The 24,567-nt window shown below is 39.7% G+C and overlaps 2 protein-coding genes across 8 annotated transcripts in view; both read left to right on the plus strand.

The window, feature by feature from the left end:
• acsl6 (acyl-CoA synthetase long chain family member 6) overlaps positions 1–15,609 on the plus strand; it is a 36,349-nt gene extending 20,740 nt beyond the window's left edge. For all 6 annotated transcript variants that reach the window (XM_026328165.1, XM_026328163.2, XM_026328167.1 and 3 more), the window contains exons 5-21: positions 417–518; positions 871–970; positions 1,364–1,542; positions 2,772–2,804; positions 3,247–3,298; positions 5,201–5,274; positions 5,503–5,580; positions 8,529–8,663; positions 9,161–9,295; positions 9,816–9,911; positions 10,316–10,388; positions 12,351–12,439; positions 12,598–12,714; positions 12,886–13,029; positions 13,213–13,314; positions 13,437–13,508; positions 13,704–15,609. In XM_026328165.1, the coding sequence (XP_026183950.1) occupies positions 417–518; positions 871–970; positions 1,364–1,542; positions 2,772–2,804; positions 3,247–3,298; positions 5,201–5,274; positions 5,503–5,580; positions 8,529–8,663; positions 9,161–9,295; positions 9,816–9,911; positions 10,316–10,388; positions 12,351–12,439; positions 12,598–12,714; positions 12,886–13,029; positions 13,213–13,314; positions 13,437–13,508; positions 13,704–13,844 (1,722 nt within the window). In that variant the 3' untranslated portion in view covers positions 13,845–15,609. The remainder of the gene's footprint in view (positions 1–416; positions 519–870; positions 971–1,363; positions 1,543–2,771; positions 2,805–3,246; positions 3,299–5,200; positions 5,275–5,502; positions 5,581–8,528; positions 8,664–9,160; positions 9,296–9,815; positions 9,912–10,315; positions 10,389–12,350; positions 12,440–12,597; positions 12,715–12,885; positions 13,030–13,212; positions 13,315–13,436; positions 13,509–13,703) is intronic.
• A 2,110-nt stretch (positions 15,610–17,719) lies between these two features.
• Positions 17,720–24,567, plus strand: part of fnip1 (folliculin interacting protein 1) — a 33,901-nt gene continuing 27,053 nt past the window's right edge. For both annotated transcript variants that reach the window (XM_026328028.1, XM_026328029.1), the window contains exon 1: positions 17,720–17,899. In XM_026328028.1, coding sequence (XP_026183813.1) covers positions 17,808–17,899 — 92 coding nt within the window. In that variant the 5' untranslated portion in view covers positions 17,720–17,807. The remainder of the gene's footprint in view (positions 17,900–24,567) is intronic.

Below are 24,567 nucleotides of genomic sequence, written 5' to 3' on the forward strand. Positions count from 1 at the left end.
GTGAAAAACTTGTTGCATCATTCCCAAGAAGACTCATGGCTGTACTAGCTCAAAAGGGTGCTTCTACTCAATACTGAGCACAGGGTCTGAATACTTATGACCATGTGATATTTCAGTTTTTCTTTTTTAATAAATTTGCAAAAATTTCTACATTTCTGTTTTTTTCTGTCAAGATGGGGTGCTGAGTGTACATTAATGAGAAATAAAATGAACTTTTTTGATTTTGGCAAATGGCAGCAATGACACAAAGAGTGAAAAATTTAAAGGGGTCTGAATACTTTCCGTACCCACTGTATATACCAAAATTAGATGTGATATATGTATATATGTGTGTATATATATATATATATATATATCACATCTCATTTTGGTTCCTTCTGGTCCATTCAGCTGGTGTCCTGTCTTTTCCTCCATAGGTGTCGGCCCGGGCTGAACATCTGGGCTCAGGCCTGTTGCACCAGGGCTGCCAACCCAACCCCAGCCAATTCATAGGAGTGTTTGCCCAGAACAGGCCAGAGGTGATTGTCCATCTCCTCTTCTTCTGAACTTTTTACAATGTCTCTCCTGTTCTGTCTCTTTGACCCGGTTTCTCACAGTTTCAACACTTCTGTCCAGACAAGGTCAACCATTTTACAGAAGGTCTCGTTTGTGCGCGTGCAAACACAAACACATGCACAGAATCTCTGCTCATTGTTTGCATGCACTCTCTCATTCTAGCAGATTAGTCTTTTCTCTTTTGATAAATATGAAAATAAACTTAAAGATATATTACCAAAATGAAATGAAAGAAGTAAGATGTGTTTGAAATTTTCGGTGGATTAATGAACTCTCAATCCTGACCTTTGACCCCTGACTTTTGTGTGATTTTAGTGGATCATCTCAGAGCTAGCTTGCTACACCTACTCCATGGTGGTCGTTCCTCTTTATGACACTCTGGGCCCAGACGCCATACGGTTCATCATTAACACTGGTAAGAACAGGCACATTGCACTAAGTTGTGGTGGTCTCTTGTAACACTTTTAAGATCTGTGACGAATAATGCTCTCCTCACAGCAGGAATGAACCATGAAGCATGCAACTAAAAAGCTTTATGATGAAACATGTAAATGTAAATGATAATGACGACAGCTCAGGTGCAAATAAAGAGCTTTGTTCTGAGCTGAATGAAAATGCTTGAACCAAAAACTGCCTGCACTTAAAATTGCACTGAAGAGGTGTGATCAGTAAATCTCATCAAATTTCCTATGAACCCCCAACCCATATCTGGGTTTTGTTTTTTTTTTTGGTCTGCTTTTGTTTCTCTTCTTCTCTGCTGATATTCACACAAGGGTGCGGGTGCTCTTGTGTGCTTGTGTCGTTGCAGCTGAAATCACCACGGTCATCTGTGATAAAGTAGAAAAAGCTCAAGTGCTCCTGGATAACAAGGAGCGGAAGGAGACGCCAGGTCTGCAGAGAATCATTCTGATGGATTCCTTTGACTCTGTCCTCGTGGAGCGTGGCAAAGGCTGCAACATCCATGTGCAGGCCATGCAGGAAGTCGAGGTATGACATGTACACAAACACTGGTGCTAAACTAGAAAGGTGTGATGCGCTGCAAGTCATGCAGAATACAAAACAGCCAGGTGTGTAGTTTTTAGAAAATGTTACCTAGACAGGACAAGCTCTGGTAACTACTCTTCAAAACAACATTCTTGAGGTCTGCTGCAGAGAAGCAAGGATGGTTAGTTTTGGTATTTTCATGACACATCACAGAGGAAAAAGATCTAATTATCCTTTACAATTAAAAATCATAAATTGTAACTTTATTGGCAATTAGAGCTAATTAGGCCAAATTTAAACTAAGGCTGACTAGAGCTATATTTTCACATCCATCTTGTGAAAGTTAAACCATATATGATAACACTGTTTTTCTCACATAGTCATTTCAAACTATTATTTTGAAGGCCACTGTATCACTGCCTTGTAGGGTCTTTGCTGACCATGATGAGTCCAAACGTCTTTACTTTCACTGTCAGTTCGTTAATTTAATAACGTCCCCATTGTAATGGCCACCAAACTTTTTACAGTCTGGTTGCTGAAATTATATGCACAGCCAGCCAAAACAAACTGACGATTAGATTTGATAAGCACGCAATCAGAAAAGCGGTTGGATGTGAACCAGATCTCCTCTGCTCTAGCTACACAGAATCTGTGAAATGTGAAATTTCCCAATCCCAAAACCACACAACACATTCCAATAGACTGTCATATGTTGTTTTGTTGTTGTGTCCCTGTGTCCAATTTGGGCATTTATTTTCACTGCTCTTTCCATTCCTGTAACTGTGCTTCATTAGCTCAGATATAACAAACACAGAAGATGCATGCTTCAATAAAGTAAACAAGGGTTTAATAGCTCTAAGTGGACATTCAAATGAGTCATAAAATCAAGGCAGTCCCATTAAAGCAGCCAGCAGTCACGTGCACATAACTAAAATTTTTCTTTGTTGACCGGCCTTCGTGGAGACGTGCCAGGGTGACACCCAACTGGTTTAAAAGAAATGAGAGGAGTTATTGCAAATGCAATCACACATACAGCAACAAAAATACCCACAAATTCAAGGGACCTGAATGAAAGGTATATTTCTGTAAATGGCAGTATTAGAAACTTCACTGACAGAACGTCACTATTTAGGGAATAGCACTAAAGTTCTGTCCAATGTGATTTTTAACGTCATGCGAACATGTCAAATGTCAAGTCCACTACTCACTGTTGTTTTCTTTTGTGCTTCCAGGCTCTGGGTAGAGAGCATCACAGAAAACCCATAGTAAGTGCTAATTTCAGCATCTTTACCAATGCTAACAACATGGCTCTGGTCATTTTGATGAACTGCCATGACATCTTGTACATACATACATACATGTTCCTCGCTGGATGACTTATACTAGTTCTTTAATCCAAAGTAAGAAATGGTGCATGATAAACATTATACTATATAGCACTTAGCTTTAAGCACCACAACAATAAGTACAGCCCTGCAGAGTCAGTAGCTTGGCTGAAGATTCCTACTCTTGTTACACATGAACACACTATGTTGTACTACAAATGTGATAACAGAGAGAGAAGAAAGAGCCAAAGACTATGATGCACCTCAGTATGTATATACATTAACGTTACTTATGTTATGTTTAATGAACCTAGAAGAAGTTGAAGTTCATCTCATGCTTAATTAGTACGTCTCCTCACTGACGCTGTGTTTTTCTCCACAGCCGCCAGCGCCAGACGACCTGTCCATTGTGTGTTTCACCAGTGGAACTACAGGTATTGTCAAAATGCCATCAATGGGGTCTTTGACTCAGAATCCAATTTAATAAACTCTTTGTTCTCCCCCGGTTGTTTGTGTATCTACAGGGAAAGTTATAAAGCAGGGTGAGCAGTGTTAACTGCAAAGTCCAATATGTAAACAGGTCAAAATACCAATGAAATCACACCTGATTTCTGCACTATTACTTAACAGGTTACACAAGACAGACTACTGACAGGGCACCAGTTATAAAATGTTTAGTATCATTCCTTTCCAGGCCACTGCAGTGATGCTATTCTCATACAGCAGCAGCTGGTCATTTGTAACAGCATGTACATTCCTCACAGTACTTCCTGAAGCCAGAGCAGGTTTACAGACAATTGCATGCTGACTACTTCACCAACACAACAGTCTGGCTGCAGAATCGGTGACCTGACCTTTGCTCTCTCGATGGTTCATGTGATATGGTTGTTAACAACACTGCCAGGTGATAAGTGCCGATAAATAAAGCAGTCATGGCATTGTCAGGTTAAACATTTAACTACTGATGATTATAAAACTAGTTCACGGTGCAAAATGTCACATCCTAAAAGTATTTTGCATTTCTGGACACAAAAGGGTATTTATTAGATAATCATAACCGATGACTGTGATTGCACAGCCAACATATTACAGCCGATTTCTGTCTGAAATTCAATATGTGGTGTGTATGGACTGCTGGTGTGTATGGACTTGGATTTTAGTTTTGAAAAGAATACCACGTTGATGCTCTCATCTACAGTAAGGCACCTCCCTAATTAATGGAGTTAAGATCATTGATGTGATTTCAAATAAATCAAAGGCAGGCAAAGAAACGAAGATGAGCATTTACTGTAAATGACCCCATTGTCTTTACAACAGCGTGACCTTCTAGGAGAGGATAACATTCCCTCTCTGTCTTTGTATAATATACAGTAATGTCCATTCTGGATTCCCCAGCAGGGTCTCACATGCCAGGCAGTGGCACATAAATGTGAATGAGGAACCACGCTGCTGCTTTTTTCAGACCTGCTTATCTCACCGCTCCCGCTAAAACCTATAGACAAGGAAACAAGAATGAGGTCATGTGAGGATCCCATGGTGTCAGTAATTTAGTGGCAAAAATGCTGCCACCTGCTGGCTTTGAGACGCACATGCAGTCAGTCCAACTTGTGGTTGTTTCCTCAAGTGTTTCTTGAGAATTCCTTCCACCCTTGTTGCGACATCTGTTCAGCTCTGAGCCTCAAACATCAACAGTCATGTGTGTCATTGTGTTTAGAAAGAGAAATGCTTTATTTAGGAGTCATTGCTTCATATAAAACCTTTGTGTGTGTCTGTGTAAGGACTGAATAACATCACAGTAATTGAAAACAGAAGTTGTTTTACTGTGTTGCATGAATTGCAAAACACTCAGCAAGCACAAGAGAAAAGATCAGATTTAGGAGAATTATAACAACTGATTTCCTGACATAGCGTGTGACATAATGGCAGCACAGTCTTGGCATTATACCACAGTATAGATTTTATTGCAGTGTATTTACAGATTTAAGAGGCAAAATAATATCTAAAACAACAGAGGAAAACAATATTCCCAAATTTTGTTTCATTAGTGGAGATTTAATCATTCAAACAAGACAAGAAATAAATAATATGAGAAGATTTGAAAAGAGCCGTCTCACTTTGGAAAATTCCCGTTTGTAATCTGTTAAATATTAAAATTCTGTCATGTTGTGCTGCCTCAGCTCGATGGATATCTATATGGTCTATAATTCAGAGGAGTGTGCGTTTTTCCATCTCAGATTCATTTGTGTTAAGCTTCGATGTCTCTAATCTCCTTGGGCAGGTGAGAGCAGTTTCACTGCAGTGATGTTCATGTCTGTGTTTTCTCTGTGCTTACACAGGAGACCCAAAGGGAGTCATGCTCACCCATGGGAATGTGGTGGCGGATTTTGCAGGCTTCCTCAAAGTAACAGATGTGAGTGTCTCTCTTTTGTTTTTTTTTTTTGTTCAGGAAATCTTTTATAGCCATCCTGTAGTGATCTGGCATAAATGAACAGAGAGGTCTTATTTTATGGCGTGATTCATCAGTCTGGTTTTATTGTTAAATCTTTCCATTCAACGTTATATCTTCATTATGTCGCCTTGTTGCTGGATCATCTCCAAACTTACATGATTGTTTGCTTCCCTCTGTTACTTCCTGCAGAAAGTCATTTCGCCCAACCAAGATGATTGCCTCATTTCCTTCCTACCACTGGCTCATATGTTTGAGAGACTCATCGAGGTAAATGGCCTGATCTGACATCTGGGACCACAGGAATGGGAGTTATGTGTTTGAGTTTCAGGATGTTATGGAGGTGGCGTTGGCAGAGAGATTATCTGAACTTTGAAGGTGGGCGTTAAATAATAATTTAAGGAGAAGGAGAAAGAAAGAGAGGGAGCAAGTCCTTGCCACTCACTTTTCACTTCATTTCTCCAATTTGGTTTCCAGCCTGTTTTTTACAGCTAATGGTTCATGTTGTGAAATTTTCCTCTTAGACAAAGAACACATTTAGGAGTACTGTATGCAATCCTACGGGCAGCTGGTCCCAAATCAAATTTCGCCTCGTAGCTCATTTTTGGTCCAGAGCTAAATATTTAAACATAATAATGCTGACACTGTAGCCTGATGAGTTCACTTTTTTTATGTAGCATGTTTTCCAGTATAAACCACTGTAATATAAACATGTACTATGTATTTAAACTGTCTGAATTCAACAGAGAATCTACTGTTGAACTGTGGAAAACAGGTTTCTGTTTCTGTTTCAGTTTTAGTAAGAGGTTGGCACTGGAACATGGATAGTTTCCCTGTCTTATGTCTTTGTCAAACACATGTTTTCCTGTAAAAACCCAGTTAAGTATGTGCATTGCCAAAAATCAGCTCTCCTCCCCAAATGTAGTTGTGTTAGCAGAGTGTTTCTTAATCCCTTATTGTGGTTACAGAAAGCAGAATTACCTGAAAGAAAACATGAACATGAAAGAAATATGGTTACTTGCATATACTGTAAACACACTGAATGACTGAATTTAGTCTGTTTCACCACTGTATGTCCAAACTAAACTCTGAAGAACTGAAGGATGACAAAATGTCCTCATATTAAAGGATTTAATCCATCGTTCTGCACTGACACGAACAACTGTTTGGCCAACATAGAAGAAAAATTAGATAAATAGATATAAAAATTACAAATTACATCAGATTATTTAAGATACACCTTTTGTATTCATGTCTGCTTAGTCACCAGTCAAAACTAGAGCTTATAATAGCACCTCAATAACACCCAGTCACATGACAGCACACAGGAAACATCAGCTGCTGTTTGCAACCCAACAGAGCACACATTTGAACTTTTTTCTTTTTTTGTTTCAGTCATCACACCCAAATGCAGTGGTACTTTGGTCGTTTGTGGCTGCCATGTTCATTCCTCCAGCTGAGAGTTCATTTAAAACATTTGCAATATATTTTGGGTAATATGTCTGTCCCTTGATATTTGAGGTTTTGTCTTTTTGTCTCTGTGTTTAAAAGAACTGATTATATAAGCTTCAAATGTTTACGCGGTGTTCACAGTCTGGCATCATCTACAGTGGGATTTTAGTTTCCCACCAGCAGTTTCCGTACAAGCTTTGACTAAACGTCTACAGTAAAGAGATCATCCTGACCTCAGACAGACATGAACTGGATGTGGGAGAGGAGTTACTTTTTACTAAGAATCTGTGAAACCAAAGCATGTCAATCACAGGCTCTGGAGCTCGGCTGGACTGCTACTAATCACTGATTCAAGATTAGTCATAGAAACAGAGGTAAAGCACAGATCAGCTCAGAGAATCTTCTGACATGGCCTTTTTTTTTGTTGCCTTAAAAAATGTTAAACCCCGCCCTTACATCCTAGCTATCAGTAAATGCATCAGTAAATGCGCCTCTTTGTGTAGTGTGACCGATAGGGTCGCATCAGGTTGAACCAGCTTGTGCTGTGCACGGCAACATACAGCAACGTTGTCGGCGCCGTGAGAGTCAGACAGGAAACCACCTAACTTCCCCTAAAGGCAGCACAACATATCTCAAACAGAAGTTAGCTAAAAAAGTATAGTGCAAACACATGGCTCCTTGTGAGATACCAGTGGTGTCTCAACCAGAAGGGGAAAAAAAAAAAAAAAAAAAAGGGCGGACCTTCCGCTTCTCTATGTCCTTAGATGGCTTCATAAACAGGAAGAGGGTCACATTCTGCAGATGTGCTCTGTGTGTGTGTGTGTGTGTGTGTGTGTGTGTGTGTGTGTGTGTGTGTGTGTGTGTGTGTGTGTGTGTGTGTGGGTCAGCTTCAGCTTAAAATGTTTCTGTCAGTGTGTACAGTCTCAACTGGCGCAATGAAATTTAGCAAGTGCACATTTATTTTCTCATGTGTTTGATTTGAGTCAGAACTGGTTAAATCAATCAGCAGCTTCACATTCTTCCCACTGGCTGCAGGATCCCACAGTAAAGACAAGTAACGGAAGTTACAAGTAGTGAGTCACTTTTGCTGATAGCACGATGACACGATAATCTTCAATCGTTATTTACTCTGTGTGTGTGTGTGTGTGTGTGTGTGTGTGTTACTTGACTTCGTATCAATGTAGGCTTCATGTATGTGACAGGTGCCAGTTCAGATTAAGACTTTACAATAAAAATGTATTATTATAAACAGTTCCCACCTTTTACCAAGAAGCAGTGGAGAGTAACGATAGAATGATCCAGGATTTGAGAAAACTTTTTACATTAAGGAGTTAAGACTCAACTAGGTACAAGTTATAAGAATAAAATTCTGCTAATGCACTGATGCATCAGTCTGTTTTGTTTTGCTTTTTTATTTTTATGTTTGTTTGTTTTTTTGCACAAATACTTTTATTTTGCTTCATTTAGCATTTATTACATCTTTACCTTGTAATGGGTCATTTTTACCCAAAAAGAGCTTCTGAAGTTATCATTCACAAGATTATGTGCAGAATTATAACGTCATGAATATTAAAGGCTTGTTTTCTCTCTAATGCACTCTCTGATACCATTTCTTACTTCCATTCATTACCATGTGTTTTTGGTGATAATTTGTCTTAAATAGTAGTGTTACTAAATATCTAAAAACTACGGTGGTAGCATTTCTTCTGTAAAACATATCAGAGGGCTACTACCTTTAAACTCACCGTCTGTGTCTGTGTCTGCAGTCTGTCGTGTACTGCCATGGAGGTCGGGTCGGATTCTATCAAGGTGACATCCGCCTCCTTCCAGATGACATGAAGGCACTGAGGCCAACCATCTTTCCTGTGGTGCCTCGACTGCTCAACCGCATGTACGATAAGGTGAGGTGAACACATACAGAACAGGATTTTAGGAAAATAAGTGTGGACTGAAAGGTACCTCGGAACATTTAATGAGGTTTCTTACTGCTGCCTTTATGAGTCTGCTGTGCCTTAGGAGTAGAACGATGTGTTGGAACCTGTCCAGGGTGCACCCCTGCCTTTCACCCAAAGAGTGCTGGGATAGGCTCCAGCAAATCCTAAACCCTAGACAGGAATAAGCAGATATAGATGATAGATGGATGATATGTTGGATTCAAAAAATGAATACCACAATCCTAATCTGTCTTCTTCAGAAATGCATGATCTGTATTGAACACAAAGAGAGCTGCAGAGAATAATGTGAAAGTAGAAATTAAAGTTTTGTTCTTGCATATACAAAGGGGTTTTGTCATTATAGAGCAATTTACCTAACTAAATGTACAGCACAGAATGAGAAAGGACAGGCCTCATCGAATCCCAACCAAAAAATGTGTAATTTGTCTTTGTCTCCTCTGCAGATCTTCAGCCAGGCTAACACCCCACTGAAGCGTTGGCTGCTCAACTTTGCTGCCAAGAGAAAAAGTGCTGAAGTTTGCCGTGGGATCATTCGCAGTGACAGCATCTGGGACAAAATCTTCTTCAGTAAGATTCAGGTAGTGTTGCCTCTTCCATCTATTATTATTATTATTATTATTATTATTATTATTATTATTACATTAGCTGTAGACACAACACCACCAACACACTCTCCTGTTTGCTCTGGGCATTTCAGAAAATGTCCTTATAATTACAAAACAACTTTAAGTAAAGATGTGAACAGAAATTTCAACCCATTTAAAAATACAATATAACCAAAGAGGTGTAAAATATGAGATGCTGTTATACTTATAAGTATATTGTCTGTCTAGTGATTTCTGTGCAGTTATACATAGTATTCCATAGAATTAAATTGAATTATGGCTAAAAAAGTAGAAGCCAAGTAAAAAAAAAAAAGGTATTTTATTTATTTATCAGCTAATCTGCTTCATCAGGATCCTGACAAACATCAGCCCACACCCAACTGTCATTAGAGCCATATTAGTAAGCGGAAGTATGAAACTGAATGAGATAAGAATAAAAAGGTCTTCAGTTCATTTTTTCACATCAAAAATCAGATTTTTACCCTTTTTACAGAACAGCCTGGGAGGACGACTGAGGATGATAATAACAGGAGCAGCTCCTACCTCACCCTCTGTCCTGGGATTCCTCAGAGCTGCTCTGGGATGCCAGGTGACACACACACACACAAACACACACACACACATAAACACACACACACACACACTCCTTGACATACATTCATGTCCTGTAGGGTTACACACCTAACCCTAACATTAACCAACTTGTCACCCTGAGTCCCCACAGTGTGAATAATACCAGACAACCTTCCCTCCCCAATGCACAGACATACACACACATGGTAACATTCTCGTGAATAACCTCATTAACATAATCAATTCTCTAAGCACCCCACATATATGCTTAACTCAAATCCTCTAAGTGGCTTCAAGAATCATCAGCACAGAGAACATGCACCGATGCATGTCCTAGGTTAAACAGTCATATGGCATGCGTGCATTCACATCCTTCATACACCCATTTTGTCAATATTGTCTATGTGTGTGTGTGTGTAGGTGTATGAGGCGTACGGCCAGACAGAGTGCACAGCTGGCTGCACCTACACCACACCAGGAGACTGGACTCCAGGTAAACCAACGTTTATGCAACAGACCTAACAGACAGGTCCTTGTCTCTGCCCGACTTACTGAACTTGTTTACTGGACTTTGGCCTCTGTTCATAGAGCTCAAACTGATGTGGTTGAGTCATGAAGGGTTAAATAAATCCCACGTAGGAGTACTGTTTAACTGGGGTCGCTGTGTCTGTAAACTTTATAAGAAAATGTACACTGACCTGTGGGCTCACAGCTGTTCAGATAATGATGTAAATTCTCAGACACTGGTGCCTTATCAGCTCCTGATGAACAGTTTGTAGATTGCACTCAGTGGGGAAAAAAACAGGGTGAGAGTAAAGTTTTAGACATCCAGTAAAGATCAAGTGATGGCTTAAAGGGTGAGACAGAGATAACAGATCTGTCAGGCTGCATTATTAACAGTAAGCCAATGCTTACTTGGGTGATTGCCAACATCAACATGCAGGTACAAAAGACAACTGAGTGTCATAACCGCCTGTATTTACCTAGCAGCATGTTTGGACTATGGTGTTAAACGTTTTGGCATCGACGGTAGTTTTCCAAGAGATCTTTTATGTAATTTAGGCTTAACGTCCTATTACACTGGTTTAGGGTAAAGCGCGTCTTTCTCTGAAGACAGATATCATATAATACAGTCATACAACTTGAGCCAAAGCACCCAGAGCATTTGGATACATTGTACTGTATTTTTTCCAGCTATACACACAAAGCAATTGGATTTGTCTTGAGTGTCAGTATTAGAGAAAACAAATAACCACAGTTTTGTTATTATTAATATAGTATTGTTGTGATGTCATATGAACATTTGAACAAATGCAAATGGGGTGTCTAGCACTCGTTCAACTTGCAGAGACTTTTTAGAAATTTAAACAAATGCACACACAATGCAATTATGCGGGATTTTGAATACATGTATAATAGAAGTATAAGTAAAGGTTATATATGATATCATATATTTCTTATGGTTCTCTCTTTTGAACTCATTCCACAATTGTGACATATAGGTCAACATTACTTTTAAAAAGTTATTGTTATGCAGGATGGAAGGATTGTTGTTGGACCAAGTAGGTGACATGTGGACAACTGCAACGTTTTCCATGATGGTGCCATTTTCGTTCCACTGAAAGATGATCATCTAGGATGTACACTGAAAACATTTTGGAAACTTTTTTGGTCTAAAACCAGTGTTTATGAAAGTCATTGCTAGAGACTGGTCATGTGCATTAACAACACAAAACACACCAGGCAACATAACACCACACCAAATTAACCTCAAAGATTAGTGCTGTTCCTGTTGTTGTGGTATAATGTTTGCCTTGATTTTCCTTCATATGTCGCACACACAGATGTTTGCACTGAGGTATTGCTCAGGCTAACTTGCTGTAAGAATGTCATCATTTAAAATGTTCCCAATGTAAAAGTTACTGACATTTTAAAAGAGACATGACCTGTTGCATGATCCTTCACATCTGTACTCAGCATATTATTTCAAACACAAGTGGAATTACTTTAAAAGGAACCGTAATGCCTATAAAGTGACACTAAATTACTGTGGCAGCAGAAAGTGCAATTAAAATGCCTAACTTTTTAATTAAATTAATTTCAGCTCTTCCCTCAGCTGCAGTATATCCTCATATTTTTGAGAACAGGTGGCAGAAACAAAGACAATGAAATGTCACAATACATATTATGCATATCAGACAAAACCAGAAATGAAGGAGGTACATACCTCAGCCTGTTGTGCTGCTTGCAGTGGGATCAGTGATGCTCAGTGACTAACATCAAAATGCAATATAACATCACCCTCTGCTGCCCAGTTCTGATATTTCATGAGCTGTGGCCTTAGACATTGGCTGATCTTACTTCCTTATTTTCCTTTTGTTATTGCCATTTTTAAAATAATGTAAAATTCAAAAAGCTGGAATTAGAATTTCTTTTTCTCTGATTTTGTGAAAAGGTCACGTTGGTGCCCCGCTGCCATGTAACCTCATTAAACTGGTAGATGTTCCTGAGAAGAACTACTTCGCTTCTAAGGGAGAGGGAGAGGTAAGCAAAGTGATTTTGAAAGAAACATAATAAATGCAAAGTGTGTCGGTTTTTATTTTTTTATTATTTTATTATTTTAGGGTTGAACACAAACGAATTTCATCACTGCTGAGAAAAACTTAAAAGGGGGAAAGTTTAATGTAAAATTTTATTTTTAGGTTTGTGTGAAGGGACCAAACGTGTTCAAGGGCTACCTCAAAGACCCAGTGAGAACAGCTGAGACGCTGGATGCAAACGGCTGGCTCCACACTGGAGACATCGGCAAATGGCTACCTGTACGTACAAACAGCATACATCAGACTTTACATATACATAACTATATACATTTACAACTCATACATTGAGTAAGAGCATTTGCTTTAAATAATGCATTAAGTTTACATGATGATGTTTCACCATGTTTCCTCTGCCCATCATATTTTTGTCCAATGCGTTTCTTCCTGTAGAACGGCACACTGAAGATCATTGACAGGAAGAAGCATATCTTCAAGTTGGCACAGGGCGAGTACATTTCCCCTGAGAAGATCGAGAACATCTACATTCGGAGCGAGCCTGTGGCTCAGCTTTATGTTCATGGAGACAGTCTGCAGGTAAGGACAATAACAGACACACATATGTGTTTTTTCATGCCCCATAGATCTTAATGTACGTAGATGTTGTTGAGAACCTGTGTCCTGTGGTTCTTCAAATAAAACTCTCCCTAGCACCAACAAATAAATTACGTTTACCCACATGCTGCCATCTTGAGTTGAATCAGTGTTTGCTATTTCCAGTCCTGTTTGGTGGGAATTGTGGTTCCTGACCCTGAAGTAATGCCTGAATGGGCCAAGAAGAAAGGCATGTTGGGTACCTACATGGACCTCTGTAAAAATACGGTGGGTGACAACTGGTTCAAGCTTTTTCCAGCAATAATTAGCCTTCAGACAGCACTGTTAATCAGAGATGTTAAAAATACTGAACAACAATAATGAAGACAACTTACTTCTTTTGTCAACAGGAACTAAAGAAGGCAATTCTTGAAGATTTGGTACGTCTGGGCAAGGCCAGTGGCCTCCACTCTTTTGAGCAGGTGGGCAGGCAGTTATATATTGGTGTGTTTGCCATAAATATGCTGATACTTATGCTAAAACTTTTGTTTTCTGTGCCTCAGGCATCATTTAACAGGGCTCCATATCCATTCTTAACCTTGTATAAAAAAGAAGCTTGCTCAAGAACTTGGTCTCATTCAGCAGCCTTTGTATTCTCTTCCATTTTGCTTTCGCAGGTGAAGAACATCTACGTCCACAATGAGCTGTTCTCCATTGAAAATGGCCTCCTGACTCCAACACTAAAGGCCAAGAGACCAGAGCTGAAGGAGTTCTTCAAGAAGAAGATTGATGAGCTCTACAGCAGCATCTCAATGTGAAGCCGGTGGACCTCCTTTTCCTTTAAGCATCTTAACACTAAGATGTGCTTTGACCATTGACCTGCATTGGGACAGTAACATCTTAGGTTTAACATGCTTTGGGATTTCAAGGCAAATCTGGCCCTAATGTGGACAATTTAAAATGCCTAAATAAAAACAAATCAAACAAGGAGTTAAAGTCAAATACAATACACATTGTTATGTGTAGTCCCTCTTATGTATGCATTTACCTAAGAGATAGCATATGTTCTGTATTATATGAATTGTTATTTTTACTGTGGCATGAATTTTACATACCACATTAACACAAACCAAAAAACAAAGTTTGCATTTCACTTCCGTGGTGTCCAGCAGGTGGCAGTGCTCTCTGTTCGACACCGCTTTGTTTTCTGTGTTCTGACTTGATTTTGATGTTGCAGAGGAAATTCATGTCACAATGAGAAACTATTCATTTCGGTATTAAATACATGAAGCTAAAATATTGAATACATATAACTGTATTGTGCTATACTTTATATCTTTGTTTGAATTTTTGAGGTTTTGCTTTAATTCTGGCATTTTAAATCTTCCGCAACCTGCTACCTGCTATCCACCCAATACCAACCATCAAATATTCTGTCCCCAGCAGCAGAAACTCATCTGCACTTTTATTGTTGAGTAATCCATTCTTACTTCCTGTCACTCTACTTGTCTTCTCTCCTCCATCCGTTTGACCCCGTTACCCCCCGTCCAAGCCAAACACAATCTAAATCCACAGTTGTACAACAGAAACTGTGTCGTCTGTGTGAATAGTGTAGCTCAAGGAAATGTATAGATATGTGATCATTTGTGAGACACTAATGGAATTCAAACGATAGATTCCCATTTGATCGAAACAGTTCAACCCAGACATCATGCAATTAGACAACAACCAAATCTTCCTGATTGAGATCATGAATTACAAAAGAGAGAGTAGCAGCTCCTGCCTTACAAATCACTGTTGTCCACACTGTTTTATGTGGAGCATATGAATGTTTGAGCCGCGTCCAAATCACAGTTCATGTCATGTATTCACTCATTCATTAAGTCATCTCTATGTGGCTGTGATCAGCAGTTTAGCATGCATGCTCCTTGTTTATATGAAGCACTAATCCACAATCATCATACTGCCATTCCTATAGCTGACACTTTCAAAACTTTCTTTTCATCAATCTTTGCACAAAGAGTTTGCCAGGTAAATGAAAACAAAAGGAAATCATCCAAAACCAGGGTTCGGGGCAATGCATGCAGTTTGCCCTTCAATGCTGGGACCATTAGCATTTGACTTGAAAAAGGCAAGCAATTCTTTGTGGCCATTAATAGCAGGGTGTATGCAGCTATCTGCAGCTACTGCTGCTAGGACAAGCTGATGAATTCCACTCACCGAAGATAAACCGAACAAATGTTAAGTTTTGAAAAAAAAAAAAAGAAACAAATTTTCTGAAAGGGTTTACCTGTAGAAGTAATGTATAGGCTTTTTATGTTGATTACCGTCCCAAAGCATAAACAATGTGGATGTACTTTAAAGAGGACAGCTAGATGTAAGCATATTTATTAATCGATGGTTTGAAAGGATTTTTTCTCTTTTTGCGTGTAGTGAGATGAATTGTACTTATTTATTTATCTATTCTGCTGTAAAAATGAAATCGGCACCATATCCTTGTAATGACTGAGCGCAGCAATAGAGATGAGGATGGGGAGTAAGAAAAGGACAACAAAATAAAAGATACTCTGGAATGATTTTAAATCAGTGTCTTTGTCCTTCTTCATGTGCAGTGGTGACCTAAAGGCTAGATAAATGAGCAAACAACCGGCAAGTCAATCTGTCATCCCTGTACTGACACAGCAGGGTGGGGGGAATCAGTACTTGCTCCTCCCTCAGCAGAACAGACTGTGGTTGTACTAAGCAGTTTCCAGGTGTGAATGTGTGAAAGGGTGTGGGTGAGGTCAGGGCATTCCTGCATGAGTAAAACGTCTCTGAATAAACAAGGGTTTAAATTTGTGTAGTCAATGCGTGTGTTCATGCAGATTTTATTTTTTCCTGAAAGTACAAGTATCAGACCAGCAGTGGTGTAAGAAGTATTCAGATCATGTACTTAAGGACCACAGCCATAACATAAAAAATCCACACATGTTAAATCCTTAATAAATACAGAAGTAATATCATATACTTAAAATAAGAAGGTTATAAATGTAAAGAATTCTATAAGATGGAATATTAAGTATTTATTTTGTAATTACTTATGATCAAGATGTTTGCCAAGGTGCTCAAACTTCCTCTGTTTTACTCCCTTCGGCTTTTTTATGCTTCTTTACACACACAGAGTAACATTAAACTTGTCCATTGCAAATCTGTGTTACACTTGAGCAGTCCTGCATTCACTCAAAACTCTAGAGACAAAACCATATCGTCTGACAAAATCTGGTGATCAAGTGTCGCCAGCAGGTCACCCAACCAGTCAGATGAAATCTGACCCAGAGGCTTTTAAAGGTGCTGAAACACCCGTTAAAGAAAAAAAGCAGAAATTAGCAGTGACTCTGGAATGATCCAACACGAAGACACAACTCTCAACATGGGTGACAAAGACTTTTACTGCCTCTGTCTCTTCATCTTCCAGCAGTCAGAGACCTTCATTGTGTGCATACCTGTATGTCTAAAAACAAATAACAAGGTTACTCAATTCTAATGTTTTTTCTGTTTGTTTTTTTTGTCTTCAACATTTCTCATTGTTTGCTAAACAGCAAACTACTTCAGGTCTAGTAAGAAATTACAATACGGTTAATTTTGTTATTTAAAGTTTAAATAATTCTGTGATTTTTACCGTAAGAAGAACTTAATGTGCAATATTAAGAATTTAAATTTTAAATTCAATAAACGTATAAAATAATCATATTATTTGTCATGGTATTTTAATAGTGAGGTGAGTTTGTCAAGTGCATTTCTTCTAAAAAAAAAAAAAAAAAGATCTATTAAGTCATTATTTTGATTTGTTGCTTAAGTGGAATCATTTTAAACCAGTTTCTTCTCTACCTGGCCCTTATTTTTATTCCACAAATCACACAAATGGTCAGTTGATATTTGATTGTTAATGAACCAGCCAGTTCATTTCTTTGGTCCTTTGAATGCATCTGTTTATGAAAATGCTGTTTCCTTGTATGCGCTTCACCCACAAATCTCCTTTTTTATTTATTGTGCTTACACGTTATCAGAAGTGTGTTGTGCAATGACACCACTAGATGTCAGACCTGCATTTTATTAAATATCCATCCATTTTCATGTCCTGGTAAAGGTTCTCTTTCAGTTTTGTTCATGAAACATAAATGTTTCACAATCTTTATCTGTATTATCGCCTTTGGCATTGTGTGCCAGCGTCATAGTCCCCTAATCTAGGCTATAAATTTTAATATAAGCTAAATGTGTAGTTATAAAATGTGAATTTATTTTAATTACGCCGTAGTGTTTGAGATGTTCAGTATTAGAATAACCTGTCTGGAGCTGCAAATGTGCAGGAAAAACGTGAAACCTAAACGAATACAGGATAAATATATAAAGTTTTGTAAACAACTTCTATTGGTTAAAACAGAATAATGTTAGCTGCACTTAGCTCTGGCTCTGTGGATGATGATTTGCAGGCAGTAGTCGCACTTGTGTGATTTTTCTCTGACTTAAATTTCATGCCGTCACGATCCCCGACAAAACATCAACACGGCGAATCCACTGACCACGTGGTACGGGGCCAAAAATACCAGCCAATCAGAGATTTTGTAGTAGCAGCAGCGTCCGATCAGCCAATCAGAAAAACGCAGCGTGTTACCAAGCGGCTCCTGTGACTAATGCCTGTCATATGACTGTGACACCCATGGAGACAGTTACAAGGAACAAGCTTTGCTCTGGGATTTGAAAAGAAAAGAGACTTTCTGTATCGAATTTATTTTGGTACAAAAATGCCTCCGACTCTTTTCCAGAAACTTTTCAACAAGAGAAATGCGTTTTCATCGCCGCCCCCGAGATGCAGCAAAGAGGACCCAGCTTTCAGGTAACTAACGCTAGCTGTTTACTGTCAGTGTGTGTTTGTTTGTTTGTGGTTTGTTTGTGTGTGTGAGAGATGCCGTACGTGTGGACGCTCGGGTTATCGACGACTTTAGCTATCGTGGCTATGAGTTTTGAAGTGGTGACTATTTTGAAAATCGAGGCTTTGGGTTTGAGGTGAAGGCAGCAACGTGCACGGAGACGTGAGCGACGTGTTGTGCCCGTTGGTGCTAACATGCTAATGCTAACTGGCTAACAGGCGTTAGCGGGTGCTGCAGCACATGTTGTCCCTGTGTGACTCGGGTTCCCTCGTTAACTAACACCTTTATTTCCTCGTTGCTGCTCAAAGTGTTGCTGAAATACACCGACAGGCCGATCATAAACGCTTCCCCGCCTTCCTGCTTCTCTGTCCCAGCGCTTAGAAGTTGCAGAAGCGATGCCCTGCTTTCGCCTTTTGTCTCCCCGGTGCCCCCCTTTGTGCTTAGGGCTGCAGGATTTAAAGACAACCAGGCATCAGTGACAATACAGTCACAATTTATCAGGCGCTATGACAATTAATAACCAGGAGCACGTTAAGAGGCTCCAGCCGAGGGAAGTGTACTCCAGAGCCGTCAGACAGCAGAGGAGGACACGGTGTGCTCTCTGCTGAAGCACATGTGAGCCCCGTCAGACAAGCGGGCTGTGGACAATGTGGGGATGCACCATGTGCACGTTTTCCGATAATCGCCTCTGCTCAAAGCGACCGACACGGATGTTTTTAAGGAAATATCTCCGTATGACTAATTTTCCACCACTGATGCACAAACGATAGTAGATCCCGGTTTTGTAACTAAGCAAATACAGTTAACGAGACAAATACCTGCGTATATATGGTTTGCGCCAAAAACACCAAATGCAGACTTTTATTTCTTAATACTACACTGGTTATTTGTGTCTTGAATCCTGTGATGTGAATGTGTATGGAATTATATAACAATTTATTTATTTTTTTTAACTTAAAACCCTTGTTGCCAAATTTTTTTGCACCAGGCAAAATTTGGATATCACCCCTGATAAGAATAACATGTTGTAAAGCAGCTATTGCCCAATGTTGATGTGCCAACTGCAGTGTTGTGAATTCATAACCCAAGGAACTGCTTAAGTAAATGTGAGACATTGTTATTAATGTGATAAAGATTTATCACAATATGAAAAAAAAAATGTCTTATGTTGTCTATTTTGCTGAGAATGTATGTGTGCATAGCTAAAGCATGACCTGTAATATCACATGAAGCAGTATAAGTACTTGTTAATGAAACACCCTAAGGTTAAATTCAACCTGACTGGGCACCACATCATTCAGCTAGCTAGTAGGAAACTCTATACTCCTGGGTTCATTTCCAATTTCAATGTTTATGTGCCTATATACATTCTGTGTCAGGTCATGCCACCTAGGGAAAGTGCTGTTTTTAGTTTTAAATACACCTGCATTGGAAAACATTGCTCTCAGCCTGTCACCCATGGTGAAAATATATGTACCAGTGGATCTGAAACTTTACCTCCTTGTGGTGCTACTTGTACTTTGGCCAATGTCTATGCCAGAGCACGTTCCATGGCCATAAAGGTGCCCTGTACCCACTGATATAAAGGCTGTGTGTGTGTGTGTGTGTGTGTGTGTGTGTGTGTGTGTGTGTGTGTGTGTGTGTGTGTGTGTGTGTGTGTCTGGCTTCGATCCTAGAGCAAACAGACAGGCAGCAGGCGTTTCTGTTAACTTAGTGGTCAGCTGTGCTCTTCATACCTATGAGCACCCCATTCATCCATCGGGTATAAAATGCTGTTGGAGATAAAGGCGAGGAGGAGACATGGATGGATGGATGGATGATGAGTACTTGGGTGGTAGCAGGAATAAAGTAGAACACACTTTGAATTACAAGAAATTGAGAATACAAGAAATTTGGTGAACTAGAGTGCTTGTTTTAGGAAGAAGAACTGAATATCTGATAGATGGGGTAAAGGTTTCACATGGATTCAATTGGAAGAAAAGAATCAGACGGGAATTACATAATTTCAATAAATCTTTGGATAATGGGAGAGGAGAAACTGATCTTAACATAGAGGAGTGTTTGGGTGGTCAGGAATTAAGCAGACAAGGTTAGAGGACGAGGAGAGGTTACTGGAAATGACTGACAGGGGCAATGAGGGCATTCACGAAAATCTGAACCTCAGCTAAGATTTAATCTTTTGAAAACTGCTGCTGACCTACAAGCCTTGTACTTGTTTGTGTGGAGGATTGCTTATGTAAGAGAGCAGATATTATGAACCGAGCTGACTGGGTATGTTGTTGCGATCAATTTAAAAAAAAAAAGACTCTGGAGACCCAAACTTGAACACTTGTAATAATATTCGTACTTATTTTCAGTATGAATTTTAACTTTAAACTATTTAACTGAATCTGACCTCTCAGGTTTTTTTCATGTATTAGAGCTATGTCAGTATTTAGTATACTGTAGGATATCAAGAGAACTGGTGTTAGAAGCAAATATTGCTGATAGATAAAAGATGTTATCTATTGAGGATGATCAAAATCATCATCCGTTTTAAAAATAATGGAAACACTGTGTAATATTTCGTGCTCTGCAGCCACTGAGCTGGGAAACCATATCACATTTGAGAGGGGGGTTTCAGAAGGTATTTGGCATTTGTATTTCTTTTATTGTGTTTTGACAAATTGGTGGCACATTGTTGAAAATGAATGAGCATCAGCCCAAAAAAATCAAGTGAAGGTTGAGTTTTATCTAGTGCCCTATTACGCTGTCACACACCTTACTATGGGCTGTAAAAAAAATACCAAAACGTTGCTGTCTTGCAGCCTCGTTGCACTGCATAATGCATTAGCCAGCACTCAGTCACGGCATAACACTGTGCCCTCCAGAATACCACAGAGTGCAGCAGGTTGGCTGACCCTGGGAAAAAAGCCTTAAAAAGCCTCTCCTGTTTCCCTGGCTGCAGCACCTGACCAAGGACTGCATACTGTACATTACACCGAGAGCTCCTGGCTCTTCCTCTACTCAGTCAGAGGTCTGAGCTTTGTCCTCCCCACCCACTCCCAGATTGCTCGTCTGGCTGCCCCCTGCCAATGCTTCCTTCTCAGGAAACTTCCTGCTTGACCTGGACAATAAAGCTCAGTATAGCTATGTTGTGCTGAGGCACAAAAACGAGGGAGTACGTGGGATGGATGTGGGCAGACTTTTTGTTTTTGCACACCATTCAATAAAATTAAACCTAAGTATTTTTTATTAAGTTTTATACAATGTAGAACTTGATGAACTTGTACTGAATATTTCATCTGAATTTGCTGCTTAATGTATAAATTCTGAGTAGGACCACTGAAAATAAAGCATTTTTATGTTTACCTAATTCCGTTTTTAAGTTAACCAAGTAAGTGAGTCTGCGGTAAACCTAAAACCTTTAAATGATTAATAATGCTTCACATGCTTGATTGGAACATATTCAAGACTCCTTGTCCACCTGTTAAAATGCATGACATTGCATATCGCAGATCAAAATTATACAGATTAGATGTATTTATAGTGAAGTTTTTTTTCCTGGGTAGTGTACAGGAGAAGTAGTGTCTCAGGTTCCTGGTTGGTGTGGCGTCCTTCCTCCACTGCGTACTTTCATAACTCAGCGTGTCATGTGAGGCTTCCATCAATCTCAGGCTGTCATGTTTGTGCGACGATCACATGGCTGTATTCTCAGTCACTGGAATAAGCCTGCAAGCTGGATAAGTAGAGAGGTGTGCATACGTCTGCTTCCCTCGCACTCAGTATTTTTGTTACGCTTGCATATTTAAAGCATGTTAGCGTCATGGATTTGTGTATATATGATAGCTTTGCATTGCAAGGCAGCTTGTTTCTGTGTGTGCGTGTGTGTGTGTTTGTATGTGAGTGTTGCAGGCCTGCCAGGGCTCTGTAAAGACAGCGGCTGTCGTCAGGTTCCTATCAGGGCTATTTTAAGTGGCCACACTCCGACTTCTCAGAAATGCAGGGTCACGGTAAAGATAAAGTTTTATGTGAAAGCTGCAGACACGTCACACATTCAGTGGCATTCTGGTGAGTGCTAGTATGTAGAAATTACGTCCAGTTAGCCCTGTGTGCCCTGATAACTATGTGATTTTTATACATTTGCATGTGTGGCCCAATTTGCACAGTGCAGGATACGCTGCTCCACTGGGTTTATTTGTTGTTGTTTATGTTTGGTTGGTTGGACGTTCATGGTAAACAAACATATGAGGACAAACCAACACACAAACCTGGAGAACTCAAAGTGGATTTTATGACAAAGCGTTTTTAATGACTTCATGTAGCTTCCACAATTCCCACAATCACAGTGATCACTCAGTGGTTGTTAGTGATCCATTTCTACTTTGACAGCTAATGCTGATACATGATACAAGGGCAGCAGGACCTCACAAACAGCACAAAAATACAGTGACAGACGCCAGCTACAGACAGTGGCAGATGTTGCTGCTCTCCAAGTGATGCTGAACATTTAAACGCATTCATTTTGAAATTGTATCAGGTTATATCCATTCATCCATCATCTCTAGTGCTTAGCAGATTGCGGAGGGGTGTAGCCCATCCCATTGACAGTGAGCAAGCGGAGGGGTACACCCTTGGCAGAATCAAGTAATACATACTAAGTAAATTCAATCAGCATCCTGTAGAGAACTTATGTTCTCGTCCAGGGCAGCACGGTTGCTTTCTGTGTGGAGTCTGCATGTTCTCCCTGTGCTTGTGTGGGTTTTCTCCAGGTACTCCGGTTTCCTCCCACAGTCCAAAAACATGTATGTCAGGTTGATTGGTGACTCTAAATTTCCCATCCTGTCCAGGGTGGACCCCTGCCTTTCACCCAAAGAGAGCTGGGATAGGCTCCAGCAGATTCCCGTGACCCTAAATAGGAATAAGCAGGTATAGATGATGGATGGATGTTCTTGTTCATTCTGTACCTACTATTTGTCAATGAGTTGGGTATGCTCTGGATTCAGTCCAGAGTATACAGTGTTGGTATACTGTACTCAAGTGTTCATATGATGGGCTGGTAAAATTGAAATGTTGGTTCTTTTAATTTACCAGTCATGGCAGCAACACCAGTTCACCCAGTTCACTGAAGGCAGGGATGTGAAGCCGGGTTCATTGGCTGATTTGACCAATTCAGATAGACAATTGATGGTCTGAGAAGGGTGATGGTGATAAGCCGTTGATTGTCCACAGCATAGTGATTAGTTTGTTCTCTGAAAGTCAAATCAAAAATTTCACTCACCTAATTAGCCTAGTTTTTAGTCTCTAAATGAGAGAGGGAGGCAACATGGTGGTTCGGTGGTTAGCACTGAAGGTTCTGGATTATCGTGTCACACTTTCAAAAGCCAAATTGACCATATGCCCTGATTTACACACAGTTCCCACCACTGTTGTTAGCTTTATGATTGATTCATGTGACTGTGTGAGGGACAGTCATGCACTCATTACTCTCAGCACTCTCCTTCTGTCATGTGTTGCTGATTCAGAAGTTGTGACACAGGAATAACCCATGCATAATCATTAGATAATACACATAGTGTAAAGACAAACACACACAAAAGTGCAGCTTGTCTTCAGAACAGTGTATATTATTCACAAGAATATACTGATAAACATTACTCTGCAGATTTCACTGCTTATGTAAATATTTTTCTCTGTTTTAGTTGTAATAAAACATGTTTTGCTAGTTGTCTACAACCACCATGACTTAGGCTCCTCTTGACGCTGAAAATATACAGATTGATTGCAGCTTATCACAGCCTCTGGCTATACAAGTCCCTTTCAGTCAACCAGTCAATGTTTGCATGTAATATAGCTGTGAGCACAGCAATCACTGTGTGTTGCTGCATCTTTACCCACTCAGCATCATGTGATTACTGGAATGCAGAAGTCCTGAATGCATCATAACCAGCACAGAAACCAGCAGGTACGCAGGTAGTCAGGTGATTTCAGGACTTGTGGGCCGGCTCGTCGAAGGCGTCACTGTTGACTGAAAATTAGTCATAGCCAAAATGTTAGTTTAAATAGGTGTAGTACTTGTGTCTACGTGACAATGCTTACGTACTGTATGCAATGTAGAATGTGGGACTTGGCCTCTCCAGCCGTAAAGGACTGGTCTAGCTATCTAAGAGTTTAGATTTGACAAGCAGGGAAATATGTTGGATTCTCAACAATTAGATGTGATTATTATTCAGGCAAAAGTAGCATCACTGCACAGCATTAGATACAGCTTTCAATTAGCAGTGCAGCTTGGACTCATACACATGTATTAAACTCTTGATACGTCAGAGCATTTGTCACGGTGCAGGTGCTGACGGGACATGTGGTTAAATACACAGATGCTATGCAGTGAGTTTGAGTGTTTAGTTATCAGTTGGCAGTATTGTGCAGTGTTCACTCAGGATAAGTCATCTCAGGAGTGTGTTAAGTCGATCAGCCAACTACTGAATTTAGAGTTACACTTGTCAGGAAAGTCATGATATATATCTGACATACCCATAGAAACAAACCCTCCAGGATGTGATGTAACAACATGCCAGTTTTGTTACATCACCATATATTCTTGTTATAATGACCTACTTACTCTAGTCTGTTAAAACGTATGCTCATATATATT

The sequence above is a fragment of the Mastacembelus armatus genome, chromosome 14 (genome assembly GCF_900324485.2).
Source record: "Mastacembelus armatus chromosome 14, fMasArm1.2, whole genome shotgun sequence".
Taxonomy (NCBI): Eukaryota; Metazoa; Chordata; class Actinopteri; order Synbranchiformes; family Mastacembelidae; genus Mastacembelus; species Mastacembelus armatus.